This window comes from Dermacentor albipictus, chromosome 9 (assembly GCF_038994185.2).
Source record: "Dermacentor albipictus isolate Rhodes 1998 colony chromosome 9, USDA_Dalb.pri_finalv2, whole genome shotgun sequence".
Classification (NCBI taxonomy): domain Eukaryota; kingdom Metazoa; phylum Arthropoda; class Arachnida; order Ixodida; family Ixodidae; genus Dermacentor; species Dermacentor albipictus.
In genome coordinates, this window is record NC_091829.1 from 116473109 (window position 1) to 116493887 (window position 20779).

The following is a 20779-nucleotide window of genomic DNA, read 5'->3' on the forward strand; positions in this document are numbered from 1 at the left end:
TTTAAAAAATGACAAGCCGTTTTTTTTATTCCCCCTGTCACTGTCGACGGTGCCTTCTAAATGGCGACATGGTACGCCGAACCTCACACCGCGTCGTAAGCACGCGCAACGGACTCAGAGAGAGCCTAGCAATCGAAGCGTCACCACGTGAAAAAACATAGCTCCACGCGCCTAATTGTGGTCAAACGCGTCATTACATGCCTTTACGCTTTTGAAGGTTTAAATGATGTAGTGGTCGCACAAGCGCATTGGAAGGACAGCCACGGTCGTATTCAACCACCCTCTTCGAATGTGGCAACCGAGGAAGAGGAGCCTAGCTGTGACCTTTCCCGCGAGAGTTCACAGCACTTGAGATTATTTACATGACAGAGTATGGCAGAGAACTTTGTAACAAAGACGTGACAGGGTAAACACGAACGCTCATGTTCATTCTGTTAGGATCTTGTTTGGAACTATGCTGCCGTATTGCCTCGCCAATAATCAACTAGCCCACCAGTACATCCTATACATGATAAATTGGCTTATAGCTATTGTCACCCTTTTTAGTACCACGTCTTTGCTGATTACGCCCTCTGTTCTCTAGGCAGTTACGTAATAAAACAGCAAAGGCTCCTTGGATATGAACAACACAAAAAAGCAGGCTCGAACAAAAGGTGGAAGGGCAGCTTTACAAGTAGTAGGCTTCAAAAAAGCTTCAAAAAGTTGGCCACTATGTGTAATGCTCACTCCTCTATTATTTCCTTCTTCATGCCCATGCAAAGAGCGCAAGCACCAAGTTGATGATGAAGGCTTAAGATGATTAGGGAATCCCCAGAAGGATGTGGACCACAGCGCCGTAAAAACTGTGATGAACCGCCTGTGACAATAAAGCTATTGATACTGTTACTTCTAGAAAGACACAGACGAAAGAGAAGAGGCTATTTACAGGCTATTTACACTGGGCATGAGCCAGAGTGCCAGGCCGACATTCACTCGCGCCAAGGGCACCGACCCACTTCGTCGTCATTCTCGCGGTGGCTCGTCTCTCGGGTATCTACCGATAATATCGTAATACTACCCGCCGGCGGCAAAAGCACCGTCACGGTGCTTTTGCCGTGACGGTGGTGACGTGGACAATGTCACTGGTTGTCACACCGGAGGACGTAGTGGGCGTGGCTAGAACAATTTCATAGGCGACATCGGTCACTTGGCGGAGCACGCGATATGGGCCGATATAACAGGAAAGCAGTTTCTCACAAAGGCCAACTTTACGCCATGGTGACCAAAGCAACACGAGGGTGCCGGGCGCAAAATGGACATGACAGTGACGGAGGTCGTAGCGTCGCTTATGTTTGGCTTGAGATACTTGTAGATGAACGCGCGCAAGTTGACGAGCATGGTCAGCACGGGCGATTGCATCACGGGCATAAGCGCTAGTGGAAGCTGTGGTGGACGGAAGCACGGTGTCTAGTAGTGGCGTCGGTTCGCGGCCATACAAGAAGTAAAACGGGGAAAAGCCGGCAGTTTCGAGACGGGAATAGTTGTATGCACAGGTAATGTAGGGAAGAGCCCGGTCCCAGTCACGGTGGTAATCTGAAACGTATTTGGATAGCATGTGTGTAAGGGTGCGGTTCAAACGCTCAGTGAGGCCGTTCGTTTGAGGGTGGTAGGAGGTAGTAAATTCATAATGAATGGAGCAGGCCCGCATGATGTCATCAATGACTTTCGCCACAAACGTACGGCCATGGTCTGTTAGCCATGGACGCGGAGCACTATGCATCAAAATATCATGTAGAAGGAAGTCCGCAACGTCAGCTGCGCAACTGGTCGGAAGAGCGTGGGTTACGGCGCAACGGCTCGCGTAGCAGCCGCGACTGCAACCCACTTGTTTCCTGATGTTGAATCCGGAAATGGGCCGAGAAGGTCTAAGGCAACACGATGGAAGGGCTCGGCAGGGATGTCGAGCGGCTGCAGGTAACAAGCGCGGGGCTGGGAAGGCTTCTTGCGTCGTTGGCAAAGTTCACAAGCGGCGACGTAACATCTTACGGAACGGGCAAAGCCCGGCCAGAACAAACGGCGACGTACACGGTCATATGTTCGAGATACGCCGAAGTGTCCTGCCGTTGGTGCGTCGTGGAGCTCTTCTAGAACGGTTGAGCGGAGGTGTTTAGGTATGACAAGTAGGAACTCAGAGCCGTCCGGATGAAGGTTACGACGGTACAGAGTACCGTCGCGGAGGGCGAGGAGGCGTAGAGTGGCGTCGGCCGGAGAGTGTTCAAAACGGTCGATGGGTCCTTCGATGTTGGCGTCACCACGTTGCTCGTCGGCGAAATGAAGCACCTGCGACACAGAGAATACACAAGCAGCACTGGTAATATTGGAGGAGTCAGGGTCGTCAACAGGGTAACGCGACAGGCTGTCAGCGTCTTGGTGCAGGCGGCCAGACTTGTAGACCACAGAATACGAACATTCTTGTAGTCTCAAAGCGGATCGACCAAGCCGGCCTGTAGGATCTTTTAGGGATGAGAGCCAGCAGAGTGCATGATGGTCAGTGACTACGGAAAAAGGGCGACCGTAGAGGTAAGGACGGAACTTTGCAGACGCCCAGACTACAGCAAGCCATTCTCGTTCCGTAAGGGAATAGTTGCACTCCGATGGTGTGAGGAGGCGGCTTGCATAAGGAATAACGCGATCCTGGCCACGCTGACTCTGGGCTAAGACGGCACCTACGCCATGACCGCTGGCATCTGTACGCAATTCTGTAGTGGCATCAGGTTCGAAGTGGGCGACAATGGGTGATGAGGAGAGAAGAGTGACGAGACGAGAGAAGGCGGCGGCTTCTGCAGTACCCCACAAAAATTGCACGCCTTTCTTCAAAAGATTAGTCAGGCGTCTAGTAATTGCCGCAAAATATTGAACAAAACGACGAAAGTATGATCCTAGCCCGACAAAAATTTGAACGTCTGCGGCAATCTTCGGAACCGGAAAGTCTCGGACAGCGCGAGTTTTGTCGGGATCAGGCTGTACTCCAGAAGCATCAACGAGGTGGCCCAGAACAGGAATTTGGTGGTGGCCGAAACGACATTTCGAGGAGTTAAGTTGCAGTTTTGCCTTTCGAAATACATCAAGAATAGCTGTTAGGCGCTCAAGGTGAGTGTCGAACGTGGGCGAGAAGAAGATGACGTCGTCGAGGTAGCAGAGACAAGTGGACCATTTGAAACCACGGAACAAGGAGTCCATCATGCGCTCAAAGGTGGCAGAGGCGTTGCATAATCCAAACGGCATTACTTTAAAATGGTATAAGCCATCAGGTGTGATAAACGCGGTTTTTTCTCTGTCCATATCTTCAACAGCAATCTGCCATTATCCAGAACGAAGATCGATAGAAGAGAAAGAGGTGGAAGCGTGGAGGCAGTCAAGGGCGTCGTCTATACGTGGGAGTGGGTAGACGTCCTTCTTAGTAATGATGTTGAAATGGCGGTAGTCTACACAGAAGCGCCACGTGCCATCCTTCTTCTTAACCAACACTACAGGTGACGCCCAGGGACTCGAAGAAGGCTCAAGGATATTTTTGTCTAGCATTTTGTTGACATCGCTTGGAATTACTCGGCGTTCCGACGCAGAAACCCGATACGGTCGTCGGTGAATAGGAGTAGCCTCGCCAGTAAGAATCCGATGCTTGACCGCGAGCGTCTGGCCTAAAAGGCGATCGTCGAAGTCGAAAATATCTCTGTAGGACGATAACACTTGCTTGGTAAAGGTCTTCAGCCTGCACAGAAGACAGGTCCGTCGCAACCATTTTCTGTATCTTGGGATCGGCGGCGGAGGCTGGCACGATGGGCCTGCTAAGCTCGCTAGAAGCATCGGTTGATAACGCTGCCACGTGATGGTCGCCGAGACAATCAACGTTGGCACAGCAAACACCTTGCGGTAGAATTCGCTTTGCGAAACCAAAGTTAGAGATAGGTATGCGAGTGTGGTTCGCAGTAATAGTAAGTATACTGTGAGGCACGGTAACGTCATACTGTAGTGGAATGTCGGGCAGAGGATTGTCGAGGTACTCGCCATCAGGGACTGGTGGGAAAGACAAGAGTTCAATATAGGCTATTGATCTTGGCGGCAGGCGAATAAAGCCGGTGGGGCGTAGGCGGCCCTGGGGTGCGCAGAAGGTTCTTTGAGAATCGGCAACTCAAGGAGAAGGGTACTGGCAGAGCAGTCAATAAGAGCAGAATGCGCGGAGAGAAAATCGAGGCCGAGAATGAGGTCGTGGCGGAAATGAGCAATCACGGTGAAGAGTACAGGAGTGGGGCGGCCGGCGATGCTAACACGTGCCGTACACATGCCGATGATAGGCACAGTACCGCCATCCGCAACGCGGACGACGCGTGCCGACGCTGGTGTTAGGAGCTTGTTCAGTCGTCGTCGGAAGGCAGCACTCATAATAGAAAGATGTACCCCTCTATCGATGAATGCCGTGACAGGATAGCCATCAACGTCAACGGCAAGAAGGTTTTGGTTCGTGTTTAATGTGAGCAGAGGATTTGAGGGCAGTGTCGACAACGCAGCTTCACTTCCAGAAGCTGCTGTGCCTAGCTTTCCGGCTGGGCCCGGGAGGCGATAGGCGGCTAACAGAAGCGGCGGAGTTGGGGCAGGACGAGACTGACGGCGTCGAGGTGAGGGCGAGCGGCTGTAGCGGGGGTTCGGAGCAGGGGCATCAGCGGCAATGGGTTCATGGCGAGTGGCATAGGGAACAGAAGGTACAAAGGTGCGGGAATAAGTGGTGGCGTATGTCCGAGGAGGCGGTGGCCATCGGTTGCGGCAGTGAAGAGTGACGTGGCCGATGCGACAGCAGTGGAAGTGGATTGGTCTGTGATCAAGGGTACGCCATTCGGACGGGTTGCGGCGAGATGTGGTAGAAAAGGACTGTCGGGGACGAGGAGGGCTGGTAGAGAACTGGGGAACGCTGGGTGTAGATGTTGAACACACGGAGTTCAGACCCATGTTCTCAAATTCCTGCCTGACAACGGCCTGAATCATGGCAATCGTGGTTCCTGGCGGATCGGGAGGCGTCGTGGAGAAAGTTGGCGAACAGGCGGCCTCGAGCTCGCAGCTAACTATACGGGTGACGTCGTCATAGGTGGTGGCCTGACACGGTCGACCCTCACATGTCGACGTAGCAGCGGTGTTGGGTAGCCGCGTGATGTGGTGCGTGATACGGCGGCTCTTGGCTTGTTCAAGGCAACGGCATTCTTTAATGATGGCGTCGATTGTCGAGACGTTGCTGAAAACAAGCAAATTGAAAGCGTCGTCGGCGATGCCTTTTAGAACATAGGACTCTTTATCTGATTCAGACATAGCATCGTCGGCTTTGCGACATAGAGCCAAGACGTCGAAGATGTAAGAAACGTGCGGCTCTGTAGATGTCTGAACACGAGACGCAAGATCCTTTTTCGCGGCAACCTTGCGGCCAATGGGGTCGCCGAACAGATCCCGTAGCTTTTCTTTGAAAGTGTCCCAACTGCTTATCTCGTCGATATGCGTCTGGTACCACACGCGTGGGGTGCCGCTAAGATAAAAGATGACATTCGCGAGCATGATTGTTGGGTCCCACGTGTTATTAGCGCTGGCATGTTCATATAGCTTGATCGGGGATCGCTGACCTCCACCCGAATGTTACGTGTAGAAAGACACAGACGAGAGGCTATTTACAGGCTATTTACACTGGACTGGAGCCAGAGCGCGAGGCGGACATTCACTCGCGCCAAGGGCACCGACCCACTTCATCGTCATTCTTGCGGCGGCTCGTCTCTCGGGTATCTACCGATAATATCGTATTAATACGTGTAATTAAATTTCCTAACGCTTCAAATAGTGAAGAGGCAGTAGTATAAGGTAGTGTCAATAAAGACACAGTGTTTGATGGCATGTGGCCACCAGCGTGATCGTTTGCAACGTGTACATAACGTCCGGGTTGCCCCTCTCTAGGTGCATAAAGTCCTAAAGCTGAAGGAGGTGTCGCAGGCCAAGCCTTCGTGGCACCGGCTCCGGTCGGCAGTAAGTTAAGGATTCATTCGTGTGTGGGCCCGGCTGCAGGAGCCAAGCGATGTGCAGTAGTGCCAAAGGGAGAATAAGGACAAAGACAAAGCTCACACACTCAGTCAGATACTCTCTTGACAAAAAGACATTAGTAGTAGTGGTTACCAAAACTGTTAGTTAGGGTACTTTTAAAGGCGATAAAATCACGGGTTGCACAGACGGAAAGGAGAGAGTGGTTGTATTCAGTCATTTCGTCTGACAAAAAGAAGCACAGCAAACTTGTAAGACATGACAACATTGCGCTTCAGTTGATCATTGCTCCGTGAGACGAGTGACGCGGCTGAAAGAAATGGGCTTTACTGCAGAATGAATGCCAAAATATGGAAGTCGACTGCAGTTTAAGCGGAAAAACACAATGAATGGGGTCATTAAAGGGTATAACATGAAAGCAATCTAACCACTCGCCGTATTGGCACTGAAATGGCTGGTGCATGGGGAATGAATGCAGATTGGTTCATGTCCGTTCCCTACTGGACACGCTGGGCAGTCAAGCTCTGTGTGCGCCATACTAACCACTGACCCAACTTAGCGTGAGGAGACTCATTTAAAATCGGCAAAACCCAGAGCACGACCAGATACTCAAGTTGGCGTGAACAATTTATTAGGAGTGTCGCGAACTTTGGTCGCGTGTCACTGATCTCGGGGCCATGCGGACCTTAGGTATAAATGGAGCCGGGAGTTGCAGGCCACCTCAGCAAATAGATTTTAATTTACCCAAACTCAAAATGGAAAGCTTAAAACTCACTTGGATAAAAATAAAGCTCCACACTTGCATAGCGTAAATATGTCCTTATCCTCACCTACGGTAATCCTTACAGGGTCACAGGCGAAAGTCAGGGAACCCTAGCCTATGGCTGTGCACTAACAGAAAGGAGCGTCCTTACAGCCTCTTGTCGTCGCCTGTATCCTCCGAGTCCGATGCCTGTCGGATCTTCCTCATCGCCAGTGTGGTAGGCCTCGCTGCCTTGATGTCGGCCAGTCCACCTGTCCGTCTTTTGATGCTGATGTCCCGAACTCCATTAGTAACGGTGCACTCCGGCCTCACTGGCTGTGCCTAACGCCGGCTTCCGCCGCTACTTCTTCGAGTGCCCACGAGACACCCCGGGGCCTATCGTACGTGCTGGTCTGCCTCTGAAGGGGGATCCTTCCTGGAGTGCACGGAACCACCGTGAGAGGCTGCAACAGGTCCAAGGAGTCTCACTCGAACGTCGCCAAGGTCGACGGCCGCACCCTGGATCCCAGCGTCACGGGCTTGACCGAACCTCCATGGCTTCCATCGCCAATACGATGTGGACGCTCGAACCTTCTTGGCCGAAAGCCACGTTGATGATACCAGCTCACCACCACTTCTCTCCCGATCGCAGATCGGGTGACGCGCCTCGAGGGCTCGTGCCGTTCTAATGGATCCGCAGACATCGTCCTCTTCTTTTTTCTCCGCATGCCTCGTATATATAACAAGGAGCCGCACATGCGGAGTTACTCATATTGGCCTGGTGCTTTCTTCTCTACCTATGTCATAGCAAATGTTTGTTATACTCTGGAATTTGTTATGTGTCCTCTAGGGTGTGTTCCGCCTCAAAAGCTTTTCAAATCGGCTCTTTAATAGCTCAGAAAGAAATATTTCAGTGCCGTGAACGCGCTAAATAAGCAGTCGAGCTACACTGCCGAACGAGACCCCTCTGCACTTGCCTCGTCAAGCCTCCGCAAGCGAAATTCATTCCCTGCGTTCTTTCGTACCGGACCTCGAGGATCATGTGACGCATACGTGATGTGCCGCGCCTCGTGTTTTTTCTCTTCGCTTTTCTTGCGGCGCGGCGCCCTTCAGCTGACGGCATCGTGCGCGAACTGTTTTGATTGATTTCGCGCAGCGCTCTATTTTGCGCGCTGTGCTTGAGGACACCTCACCAGCGCTATAAGTCAGTGCTGCATGAACACTGATGCAGACAAAAGTGGATCACACAGAATAATTCCGTGGTGGAACACGACAGAAAATGTCAAAGTTTCAGTGTCTAAGCGCGCGACTGCACGACGGTGGGCACGAGCTGACGAAATGGAAGTACATCTCTCTTGCTGCGGTGAAAAGTAAAACAAAAACATGCAGACATTCGGTTTCTCTGATTCATTATTTTTCTAAGCTTTAACTCATGAAGTTAAGCAACAGATCGGCCAAATAAGAGGCATTGCCTTGAGTAATGCTCGACGTCTCGTGTCCCAATAATCGACGTCGCACTACGAACACGAGTCCGGGGACGCAGAAACACGTGTGCGTCCCCGTCCGGCTGAGAAGCGCGGTCACCGCGAGCGGAAGAAAAAATGCCGTTTGAATTGAAATTTCAGGCTTTTCCGCGTCGTGTAGCGATGTAATACTTTGCAAACCCGAACATTAGCGCGCAGTTTATGCTCTGGGCTTGTAAGCTCGAACTGACCTGACCTGGTTAAGGGCCCTTTCGGAGAGACTAACGGACTGCGAGCGCTTCACTTCTTAAGGTAAATCATCTTGCACAATTCGAAATACCAAATTTGATTATTTTTGTTCCAATCAGGGCAAGCCTTTATTTCAATCAACCAAGAAAACACGCTGGCCTCAGGAACTCATTAGTCTCCAATGGATCTACAATGGAACTCTCTGTATTGCTTTTACAGATTGTGAAAAGGCATTTGATTCAGTAGAGAAGGCAGCAGTCATAGAGGTATTGGATAGTCAAGGAGTGCCAAATGCACACGCGGATATCTTGAGAAATATTCACAAAGGTTCCACACCTACCTTTCCTCCAGAAGAAATGTAAAAGTTATCTTACAGGCAGTGATCATGCAAGAAGGTAGAATCTCTCCAGTGGTAGTCACTGCATGCTTAGAAAAAATATACAAGATCCCCGACTGGAAAAGCTTAGGTGTGAATATTAACGGCCTATATCTCAAAACGTTGGGCTTGCAAATGTAATTATCCTGTTGAGCCACACTGGTGATGAATTAAAAAGAATTATTAAGGTGCCTAGCAGTGAATTTACATGTGTATTGTTGTAGATTATTATGCACAAGACAACGGTAACGTTCACTAACTTGGCCAAGGAAAGAAAATTCGTGATCGCCAGTCATCCTCTAGAGTGTGTGCAGAAGTACGTTTGTCCATGTCAATTATTTACATGAGATCCTGATTACCTGTTAGGGATACGACGGTTCGTATCGATGAATGAAACAATAGCCAGCATAAAGCAACTATTCTAAAGAGTACCGCAGCGCAGTGTGGTCGGGCCTGTGGTATTTTATTTATCATGGCTGACATAGTCCATGTCGTGTATTGCGCGGATGGTGACGCGCGCAGGCGCGCAGCGTGACGAGCAAGAAGACCAACGGGCTTCCGAACAGGGAATGCTTTATTCGGAAGAGCGCCTGCTTCTTATACGCGCTGGTGGTTGCTTATCCGCTTCTGATAACAAACACTGAACGACGCCTGTCGGCGCTATGACAGTCCATATATATCTTTAGAATTCAATTTATAATTTAGGCTGACGGCAGCATTATATTTGCTTTAACTTCATCAGATGCTGTTGTGTCCTTCATAAAGGTACTGCCCTTTTAGAGGAATGAAGCACGTGGACAACTGATAATCATCGTCGTCATCATCATCATTATTTTGTTTTATCTCCACTGGAGGACGAACGCCTCTCCTTGCGATCGCCAATTACACCTGTCCTGCGCCAACCGATTCCAACTAGCGCCCGGGAATTTCCTAATTTTATCACTCCACCTTGTCCCGTATCTTGGGCAACCAATAACAAGTTAAATAGAAAACAATGGCTGTGATTTTCCATTCTATAGGTAGGCATGTTTCTGTTATAGGTAACATTAAATTTTACTGCTCACAGATGCAGCTAGTTGGCTCTATTAGGGTAATTGGTGCGCATTTTCAGTATCACTGCAGTGCCATGAGTGTCTCAATGCGAGATTAGGAAAGTTAGGTGCCATACCCGGAATTCGGAACCGAAACCACTATTTCATTTCGAATTCAGCAAAATTGTTGAACTTTAGTGTGCCCTGTTTGCTTCGTATCTATTGTACTGTAATTTGGTCTGGTGGAGTACTACACAATCGAACCTGTCGCAGCTATTTGTAATGCAAAAGAGAGTTTTGAGAATAGCTGAGAATGTGTCCATTCTGCATTCTACTGCACCCTTCCTTAAAAAAAATTTGAGTTAATGCATAGGACACCTATAAGTAGAAAGCGTTGCGTGAATATAGCCTGAATTCTGACCTTCATAATTATCTGTTGACGGGGTTAGTAAACATCTACCGAAGGTATACCATATAACACAAGAACGACAGAAATATGGAATGTTCCGTATTGTCGCACTGGCTATGGTCGGCAAATGCTTGACAACAAACTCCCACTTTTACTGATTATAACATTAATTATAATATTGAATATATTAATGAAACAAATAAATATTAGCGAAGTAAAATTACCTGAATTATACGAATTCTTTTAGCCTGAAATTTATATAGACTGCTGTCTTTGTTTTGTATTTAATTAAAGGCAAATACCCCTATTACAATGCGTTTACTGTGAAGAAGTGATGTATGCGAATGCATGACGCTCCGCGTTGGGCAGTAACTAGCAATGTGTTTAATTTTAAGGTTTCGTCAAAGTGCATGAAAATGTGGCGTTCAGCATGATGGTATTGTTAAAGTGTACGACAATGTTAACAAAATACGGGTGCCTCTGCTGCTGTCCTTATCTGTATGAGGGCGAAGGACTCCCTCAAGCTTTCCTTGAGTGGCTTTTCCCTTCGCCTTTCTTGAAATCTATTGTGATAAAGCAATTAGGAATCAATCAATCAGATAATCAATCGATAACGAGAAGAAATATTGTGAAAGAATAAAAGTGGTTGGGAGTGTAAAGACAGGCATAACGAAATCTATATTGGGAGGTTGGTACTTTTGTAAAAAGAGAAGGGTACAATCATTCCATTCTGCCTGTCGTAACATAATGGACAGAAACTTGGACGCTAAGAAAGAAGCCCGATGCCAAGTGCGGGATGACGAAAGAGCGATGGAATAAAAATGTTGATCTTAACGCTAACAGAAAGTAATGGCGCGGTTTGGATGAGAGAGCGAGCGCGCATAGCCAATGTTATAGTTGTCATCCAGTCACGCGCAATGAGGCTTTTGCATGCCTGATGAATGTATGTTTTCTAGAATAATAAATGAGTTTATTAATATTATTATGAAGACTAAAAATTCTGGCTCTCGCAATGGGGAGTAGATGTAAGCATCAAATGGCAACCGGCAAAGCGGATTGGTTGGAGATGATGCTACCAACAATCTTAAATGGGTGTTGTGTATGTTCGCAACGGCACACCCCACTCCATCACCCCGCACGGCATCGCAACACGTCAAAGTGGGCACGCGTTCATATGGACGCAATAGTTTACTGTCACAGACAGAACCTCAATGCAAGTCTCGTCTCAGGCAAAGAGCCATCCGCGGTGGGCCGCACACGCTGCTGAACTCGCGGACCACTGGCGTTGAAAAGAGCTCAGGCAACCATGTCACATTGCCAAAAGATGTCAATACAGTGTATAGCACCCTGCATCCGCATTTTGAACGTCGCTACAGGAAATGACAACTAAAACTTTCGCGTACTAGAAGTTACGGCTTGGCGGATGTAGTGAACAAACAATAGGAAGTACTCAGAAGCAATATTTATTGTAACTGGTTTAGGCAATAACTAGCGTATGTAATGCAGTCCTGTACAAAGGGATGGGGGACGAAAATCGCATTTTCTTAAGTTTTGAATGGTTGCACGGATGATCGTGTTTTGTTGTAGCAACGATGCCCGGATATCTTGGCTCCATTCTAGCTTTGGGTCGCTAGATAACGGCGGTTGATATTGGCTCAACGTCTCTAAGGTTGCCGAGAACGGGAGCTTTAAGCGTTTCATGCTTACAAAATGTAGCTGGGTAGACCATGCATTGGGTAGTGCAGATAACCATTGCAGCGTTACAGTTGGGGAGAGTAGGTGCCATGAAATAGGAACATTTACGGACGCAATTTGGCATCAGCTACATTGAGGCAGAGCTAATTAGGGATCGTAGGGAGAAGCCTTCGTCCAGCGGCGAGCATAACTGTAGGCTAATGACCTCACACAAAAGGAGTACGGGAAAAGGAGCCTCCGGCCGCTTGTAGCAAGATCGCCGTAAGCACTCCAATTAGGCTTTTGGCAACGTCCATCCTCTTGGGTGTTTATGAGCTCAGGATATATCTTCGGCTTGCACTGGCGGCAACTTGTATTTTTTTTCTTACTTTGCCCTCATTATTTTTAGATTTAAATTGAAGCAACGAAAAGTTCCCTCCAATTTTTCTTCTCCTCCTTTTCGGTCGAAGTCGGGAGGAAAGGATTTGGACAGGATTGGCAGTGGAAACATAGGCTCAGCAATCTCTTCTATGTGATAATGAAGGCACGCTAATAGGTATACGCGGTTAAGTTTCCTGCATCCATTTATGAGATTGATGGTGTGCTAGCTCTGAACGTGCAATTAAAGCCGAATATATTCAGATGCCTTGCATGACACAGAACACGACATCTTATTTCGTAAACACATGAAAAGACAGCTGAAAGTGATAAAACTAGGTGCATCCAAACCGAGATGATAGCTGTACGGGTTGTAAAAAACCACAACCATTGTTGCACGTGTTTGTGGCAAAAACTACTCAAAATCAATGCCAACAGCAGTAGCAAAAGCACGGACACGTTAAAATGTTGTGCACAGTTGACGAGTACTTAACTCGCAAGCGTGCAGGCAGCCCAGTTCTCTTGCAGCATGTCGGCTGAAAATCACTATTTTGCTTTTTTCGCGGGCGAATGTATCGCATGTACTTCAGTGCTTCTGCGCACCATGCACTGGCTAAATGCATTTTTATAAATTTGCGCATATATAAAAAAAATGCATTGCACTCACAGTCTTGAGGTATTGATAACTGTCCGATGTCGTGATTCTTTATTGCAAATTTACAAGCATCTCTGAAACGTGTATTTCAATGCAAGAAAGCTAATGTACAGCTCCATAACTTCTGCTGTCAAAGGATGCGACATCCCAACATCTCTAATTGTGGCGTTTTTAGTGCCAATTTACAATGTTCATTCACTTTTGTTGTAATTACTCAGCGCGTTTTTATCTTTGTAAGAGATTACAAAAAATTGTCTACGGTATACCTTATATTACCTTATATTATATTACTCTATGTATTATTATAGTACCTATAATTCTTATATAACCTTACAATAACTACTTTATATTTTCAGCACATACCTCCGGCCTAATACATTAATTGTACTGGGTCACACCTCATATGTAAACTACGACAAGGTTCAAAGCAACGACGATCGAGTCATAAAGGGTAGATCAGCTCTCTACGCAGTAAGACTGGGGAACTGCTTCATTGTGCCACCGTCTATATACGAGCTTCCTCAAAATTCCAGTATTGTGCCAAACAATACCCTGGTAAGTATCGCGTTGGTATTAGGAATGTGAAAGTGGGAAGGTCGTGTGCGTACTGTGACAGTTATTGTAAGCGACTCGCTGAGCCCTTTGCTTTGGCTTACAATAATTGGCGGTCATGTGGACGTGAATGGTAATGCGTTTCGACATTTCTGGCAGTGGTGAAGTATATTAAATGTTCTTTTGCGTTTGCGACTTGCGTTTCCCTCGAAGTACACAGAGCACGCAGGGAGACGTTGTAGTTGTTGTAGTGCGCCATAGTTCATAGCCTACGAGATGCCTAGCGCTGTCAAAACCCCACGCGGGGCATCGCATCGGGGCATATGTGTTAAGCTTTCATAAAATTGTGGGGCTTCACGTGAGAGAAGCAGAACCTGATTATGACGCACGCCATAACACATGGCTGGGGTGAATTTTGACCACCTGAGATTCTCTAACCTCAACCTAAATATACGTATTCGAGAATTCTTGTAGTCCGTCAAGACGCCGACGCCACGGTCGGTATCGAACCTGTGACCGCAAGCAACGCCATAGCCTCAAAACTACCACGGCGTGTAAAGAAGTGTTGATGCGTCGTTGCGTCTCTAAGTCCTGCACCAGTTATCCGCTGGACAAATTTCCAGCGTGATTACTTTTTGAAAATAGGACAAATAACCACAGTACCTTGTATTTTCACTTACCCAGTTTGCCCAGTGTTCTTTCATAGTCGTATCGTTTCCTTAATTCAAGAGACCGCAAATGAGGCATACCTTCTGTCGGCGCGTATTCCCTCTCTCGTGCTTCTGCTATGCATGCGAGCTCACACGTGCTAAGATAGGCAAGGTGGCTGTTCACGCGTTTCGTGTTTCTCTGGGATCAACTTCCATTATCTGACTCGCTCCCCTCTCTCGATAAGTCCTCTCTTCTATTTTATTTTTCTTCTGGGTTCTTGCACGGAAGTTCAAAGGTAAGCTCTGCAGCCTCTGTGTTGCTTTAGCGAGGAGATCACGCATGATTACAACTGTCTGGATGGTATTGTAAGCCGCTTCGGGAGCTCCGGAGGGCGTTATGGTAACGCCTTGCCAACGCCACCTGTCCTTTCTGTCGCGCCCCTGCCATGTATACACACGTTGGCAACTACACATACGAAGCACCGTTCCAGACAGTAGCAGCAGTGCAAAAATGGAAGGAAGAGGCAATGAAAACTTCGCCTTAAAGGTGTATGCCAAATGTGGAAAACTGGTGACGTATTGGGGTGGAGAGAGGACATTGCAGCTTCGAACACGCACGCACGCAAACAAACAAACACACACACACACACACACACACACACACACACACACACACATATACATATATATATATATATATATATATATATATATATAAATATATATATATATATATGTATGTACCCAGTTGAAAATGACAACAGAGGTTGTGTTCAGTACTACAGAAATTTCTGTTGTACAACAGGATTTTTCTGTAGTAACTACAGATTCCTGATGGAGTGACAGACTTTTCTAATGTACAACAGACATTTGTTGTTGCTACTACAGAAGTACAGTCTGTCGTATGTCTGTTGTTACAACAGAAAGCTGAAGCTCTACAACAGATTTTTGTAGTACTACAGATAAATTTGTCATCACTACAGGCACCCTGTTGTCCCAACAGAATTGTTCCTGAAGTAACCCGAAAAACTTCTGTAGTGCTACAGAGAGCTGTTGAAATACTACAGAAACCTATTTTGGCAACAGGCCCCCAATTGTCAGAACAGAAGTGTTCCTGAAGTAATGCGACCAACCTCTGTTGTACTACAGAAAAACGTTGTTGTACGACAGAAACCTATCATTGCAACAGGCCCCCAGTTGTCATAACAGAAGTGTTCCTGAAGTAATGGACAAACTTCTGTTGTACTACAGAGAACTGTTCCACAAAGGAAACCTATCGCCGCAACATGTACCCAATGATGACAACAGAAGTGCACTGAAATTGTGTGATGCGACAAGCTTCTGTAGTGCCCGGTTGAAAAAGACAAAAGGAATTCCTGTCGCAACTACAGAAATACTGTTGTACGACAGAAGTTGTTGACATTCCTTAATTGGGAGACATTTCTGACGTTACGACAGAAATTCTGATTTCGCAACAGAAGCATTCTGTCGCGACAACAAGAGTTCTGAAGTCGGAACAACAGCTTTATATCCTGACAGCGACTCCGACGTTATGACACCAATGCTGACGTAGCAGTAGAAACATTCGGTCGCGACGGCCAAGAATTCCGAAGTCGCAACAGAACCGCTTTCCGTCGCGGTCCTTTAAAATTGTATGTTTTCGCATCGGTGGTGTACACTGTACTTTTCTCTTGCGCGGTATTCAATCGCGCTTCTCTGAAGCCGGCAATGCTGATGGCACCGACACCGGTATTAAAGTCGACGTGGCGAATAGTTATAATTGTGCCGTGACGACGCGGCACCAGCAACACCCTACCGGCCTCCTCAAAATCAGCCGCTGATCAAAATCATACCATCTGCGGGAATGGCTGCGTATCCGTTTTTTTTTTTTGGTAAGATGTGGCACACAGGCCTGTGGACTTACATGTGCTGTTACACTGACACATTAGTTAATTTCCCAGGAATATTTCACAAGCTTATGCGAAGCGGAAAAGAAGATTTGGGTTGTTCCACAAAGTTGCGTGAAAAGCTGTCTCGCTCGGGTCTCATTAATCTGGTACAGTGCTGCCGTGAGAAGCCAGTATGCTGTCAGAAAGAACTCTCATCCACGAATGTTTATGTAGCTATTTTGCATTGAACACACGAATTATATGCGCGCTCAAAAGTGTAAAGAACGAGAGACAACTGACGAAACTGGCAGTAATAACCCTAAAAGTCAACGTTGTCTATTTCTGAATTTCTTATTTAATATGGATATCGTACATCAAAATCGATGTTCTTGCACTGCACGATGTACCTGTCGATGGTACGAACACTCTTGCTCTTCTAGAGATGCGGCACTTGACGCGGTGGAGTGATAGCGGAGCTTGGCTCTCAAAATGCAAATGTAAACATCAGCGCATCAGCACGTCGTACTATTCACATGGCCAAAACGTACACTTCAAAAGCATGTCAGGGGTGGTGCATCTACTCTAAATGTTCGAGGACTGGCAGGGAAAAGAAAGCAAGGCCAGCTTTACCGGCTTATAACGGAGCACGACATTGATGTGCTAGCCGTGCAGGAGACGAAAGTCGACGGTGAAGAAGAGACCGGCGTTATGGTGCGGCGTTTCACGTCTAGGTTTTCTGCCGTAGTCAGTCATGCGGTGGGCACATCCGCTGGCTGTGTCCTCTTTGTTAAGAAGTTGCCGGGGCTAGAGGTGCATGCAATTTATTCGTGCGTGTCGGGCCGATGTGTTGTCGTCGATTTTTCGTTCAGCAACGACGAGTGGCGTATTGTGTGCTTGTACGCGCCCAATAAGGTGGATGAAAGGGCTCAGTTTTTTCACCACATAGAAGAGCGTCTATGCAAGGGAAGACAGCTCATAGTAATGGGCGATTTCAACTGTGTCCTCAGTGCGCGGGATAAAACAAGTGTTCGGGGATTCAGAGACAAAAGCACGGAAGTGTTGTCGCGAATGCTAGAGAACTGGGACCTTGAGGACGTAGCAGAGTGCCTCGAAGGAGCGCGTGCTGTAAAGTACACACGGTTTGAGGGCTCTAGTCACGCACGGCTCGACCGCATTTATGCGTCTGTTGATATGCTTCCGCAATGTACCAGTTACGAGGTAGTGCCAGTGTCGTTTTCTGACCATTGCTTAGTTCAGTGCTGCATAGGCATCCCAAAGCGAGGCAACCCTTTCTCATGGGAAACGTGGAAATTAAATAACAAGCTTCTTCAGGATGAACCGTTTAACCGAGCAGTAAGAGAAGAAATACGGAAAATAGACCCCAGTAAAAAACTTCACGTATGGCAGCAGTGGGAGCTGAGTAAGGAAACCCTAAAAATAAAGGCAATAGAGAGGGCCACCTGTATTCGTTTTGCAGAGAAACAAAAAGAGACTGAGTTAAAGACGCTTCTTCATAAACTGCTCAGGCAGGAATCTCAGGCACCGGGCAAATGGATAGAAGACATAAGCAAAGTGAAACAACAGTTAGAGCAACTCGAAGAGCAACGCTACCGGGGAGCCCTGGTGAGGGCAAGGGCTGAAGACACAGCTGCAGGTGAAGCGCCTTCGAAGCGAGCGCTAGGGTTAGAAAAAGCACGCGCTGAAAGGAACCACATCGACGGCATAGAATGGCGCGGGACCTTATCAACAGACACTGACGACATCAAAGCAGCTTTTCATGAGCATTACCAGGCGCTATTCTCGTACCACAAAGTAGACGCTACCACATTTGGGAATGAGTTTTTGCGGGCAATACCCCGACTGGACGACGAAACAAAGCAAAGATTGGAACTAGAGATAACAGAATCCGAAGTTGAACAGGCCATAGACAACTTAAACCCAGGAAAATCGCCTGGACCAGACGGCTTTAGCGCCGGTTTCTACAAAGAATTCAAGCACGAAATTAGCCCTGTATTGAATGTAATCTTTAACGAAGCTTACAAATGGAACACATTGCCTCCGTCTTATGGGTCGTCACACACAGTACTCATTCCTAAAACTGATGATGCAGCGAAATTAAGATATGTTACGGCGTATCGTCCCATAGCACTCACCAATATCGAGTATAAAATCTTTATGAAGATATTGGCGCGAAGATTGCAGACAGTGATACAGGACATCGTCGGGCCTCACCAGACATGTGGGATTAAAGGCCGGACTATTGTTACTAATATTCACAAGGCACGCAGTGTACTTGAGTGCTGTGATGATTGTAATAGTCGGATTGCCATTTTACAGATTGACCTCGAGAAGGCTTTTGATTGCGTGGCTCATGAAATCTTGTTTGCCGTTTTAGACTATGCCAATCTCGGATCTGTAATCTGCGAGGGGGTCGCCCTGGCGTACCGTAACTGCACGACCAGATTGATCGTGAATAAGAGTTTAGGGGCTCCCATCAGCCTGCGACGTTCTGTGCGTCAGGGCTGCCCCCTCAGCCCTCTGTTGTTTTGTATCTATATTGAAACCCTGTGCATGAGATTGATTGAAAACAATAGAATTACGGGATTTAAGCTTCACGCAGTTGAAGTGAAGCTGCTGGCTTATGCAGATGATGTCGCTGTTTTTGCGGAGGATCAGGGGAGCATAATCGAGGCTGTCAAATGTGTCCGTAAATTTAGCCATGTCACTGGTAGTGGAGTTAACTGGTCGAAGTGCCTCGGGCTCTGGCATGGATCATGGCCAACGAAGCCAGATCATTTTGCCAACGTGCATTGGGTGACGACCCCAGGCAAGTACTTGGGCGTCCCGCTCGATGCCTATCGTGATAGCGAGCAGTACTGGAAACGGCAGGTCAAAGACACACAGGAGAGAGCTGAGAAGTGGAAAGGCACTAACCTTTCTATCTTTGCCAGAGCCACCGTTTGTAACCTTTTCTTTATCAGCAAGCTTTGGTACGTAATGCAGGTATTGCACTGTTCACGGTCCAACGTTCAGAAGCTACACAGGATTTTCGCCATCTTTGTCTGGGCGTCGGGATGGGAGCGCTGTAGCCGGACCAACTTGTTCCGCCGGGTAAAAGATGGGGGGCTGGGATTGGGCCACCTCTTTGTGCGGCAGCTGGTAAACCGGTTCTTGTTCTTTAGGGACTCAACCGACCCTTTCTTGCGCACGGTATGTCAAATAAGGCTGAGTAGACGGCTGCCGGAGTATGTGGTTTCAACCGCAGAGTTTTCGGGAGGGATTCGAGGGTTTTACAAAGAGGTCGTATCGAGTGTCCGATTTCTTTCAGTGCGCTTCTCAAATGATTACCTTTCCGTTGTGAACAAAAAGAAACTGTATTGTGCTTTGTGTGACGTCCTTTTCCCTGTGCCACTGTACAGGTCCTTGTACGGTGGAGGCCCAAGCAGCGATGTTTTAAAAAGGGTAAAAAAAATGCAGGTCCCGCCAGGAACAAAGACCTTCTTCTTTAAATTACACACGGGAACATTACCAGTTAAGAAGTTTTTGGAGGCAAAGGGAGTGTATTTACCGTGGGGAACACACTGTTTAATTTGCAAGCAGCCAGAGACAATAGACCATGTCTTTTTAAACTGTTGGGGAGGCGTGTTCTTCTGGGATGTATTGCAGAGGACACTAAAGAAAGACTTTCCACTAGACGCGTATGGCATTCGTTACTTAAGCATAGATAACGAGGACGGGGTGCCTTTTGACCTAATTATGCTCTTGGGCCTCCACTGTATTTGGCGAGCGAGAATGGCGGGATACCATGTTGATAAAGATGCGCGGCCTGCACGAATGTATTTCAGGGAACAGATGCACTGGTTTGTCGCTCTGCATAAGGCGACAGAGCAACCACCCGAGTGGCTCCCAAGAGTAGAGCCGTTGGTTAATTTGCGTGAATTTTGATTACACTCAGCCAGTACAATACTGGTTGAATACGTGCACAACAGCAAATGTATGTTCTACTTTGGTTTTTGTTACGGTGATTGTCTCCTCTTGTAAATAGTTATGTACCAAAAATCAGGCAATAAAGAAAAAAAAAAAAAGTCAGGGGTGGTGCATTGGTAAGATGCCGGGCTCGGAATCGTGAGGTCGCATGTTCGAATCCTAGGCGAAGACATTTTTTTTTACTTTTATGTTTTTCTTTTTTGTACTAACAAATTTACATAACCTTACGGACGTCTCTGTCAATTTTTAATTAAATATTGATCAAGAACTACAGAACTACTACAGGACGTCACACTACAGACAACAGAACTACAGGGAACAGAACTACAGGCAACAGAACTACAGGCAACAGAACTACAGGCAACAGAACTACAGACAACAGAACTACAGAAACAACGTCCCAAAATACGACAGACTGTTAAAATTTCCTGTTGTGTTTTCCAACTGGGTATATATATATATATATATATATATATATATATATATATATATATATATATATATATATATATATATATATATGTATATATAAATGAGGATTGAAGAAGGCGACGGCTGGAGAAGCGTACGTCGAAATACGCGTGCTTTGTAGCAGAAATACGGCGTTTAGCCATGGCACGTTTCTACACTGTAAAAAATTTTTTCGAAAAAAAAACAGACATTTTCTGGCAGCTGTCCT

At 47.1% G+C, this 20779-nt stretch overlaps 1 protein-coding gene across 1 annotated transcript in view; it reads left to right on the forward strand.

Moving 5' to 3' along the window:
* The window catches only part of LOC139050073 (uncharacterized), a 286318-nt gene that overhangs the window by 201946 nt on the left and 63593 nt on the right, over positions 1-20779 (forward strand). Inside the window, exon 14 of the mRNA XM_070526266.1 lies at positions 13379-13577. Within this exon, the coding sequence (XP_070382367.1) occupies positions 13379-13577 (199 nt within the window). The remainder of the gene's footprint in view (positions 1-13378; positions 13578-20779) is intronic.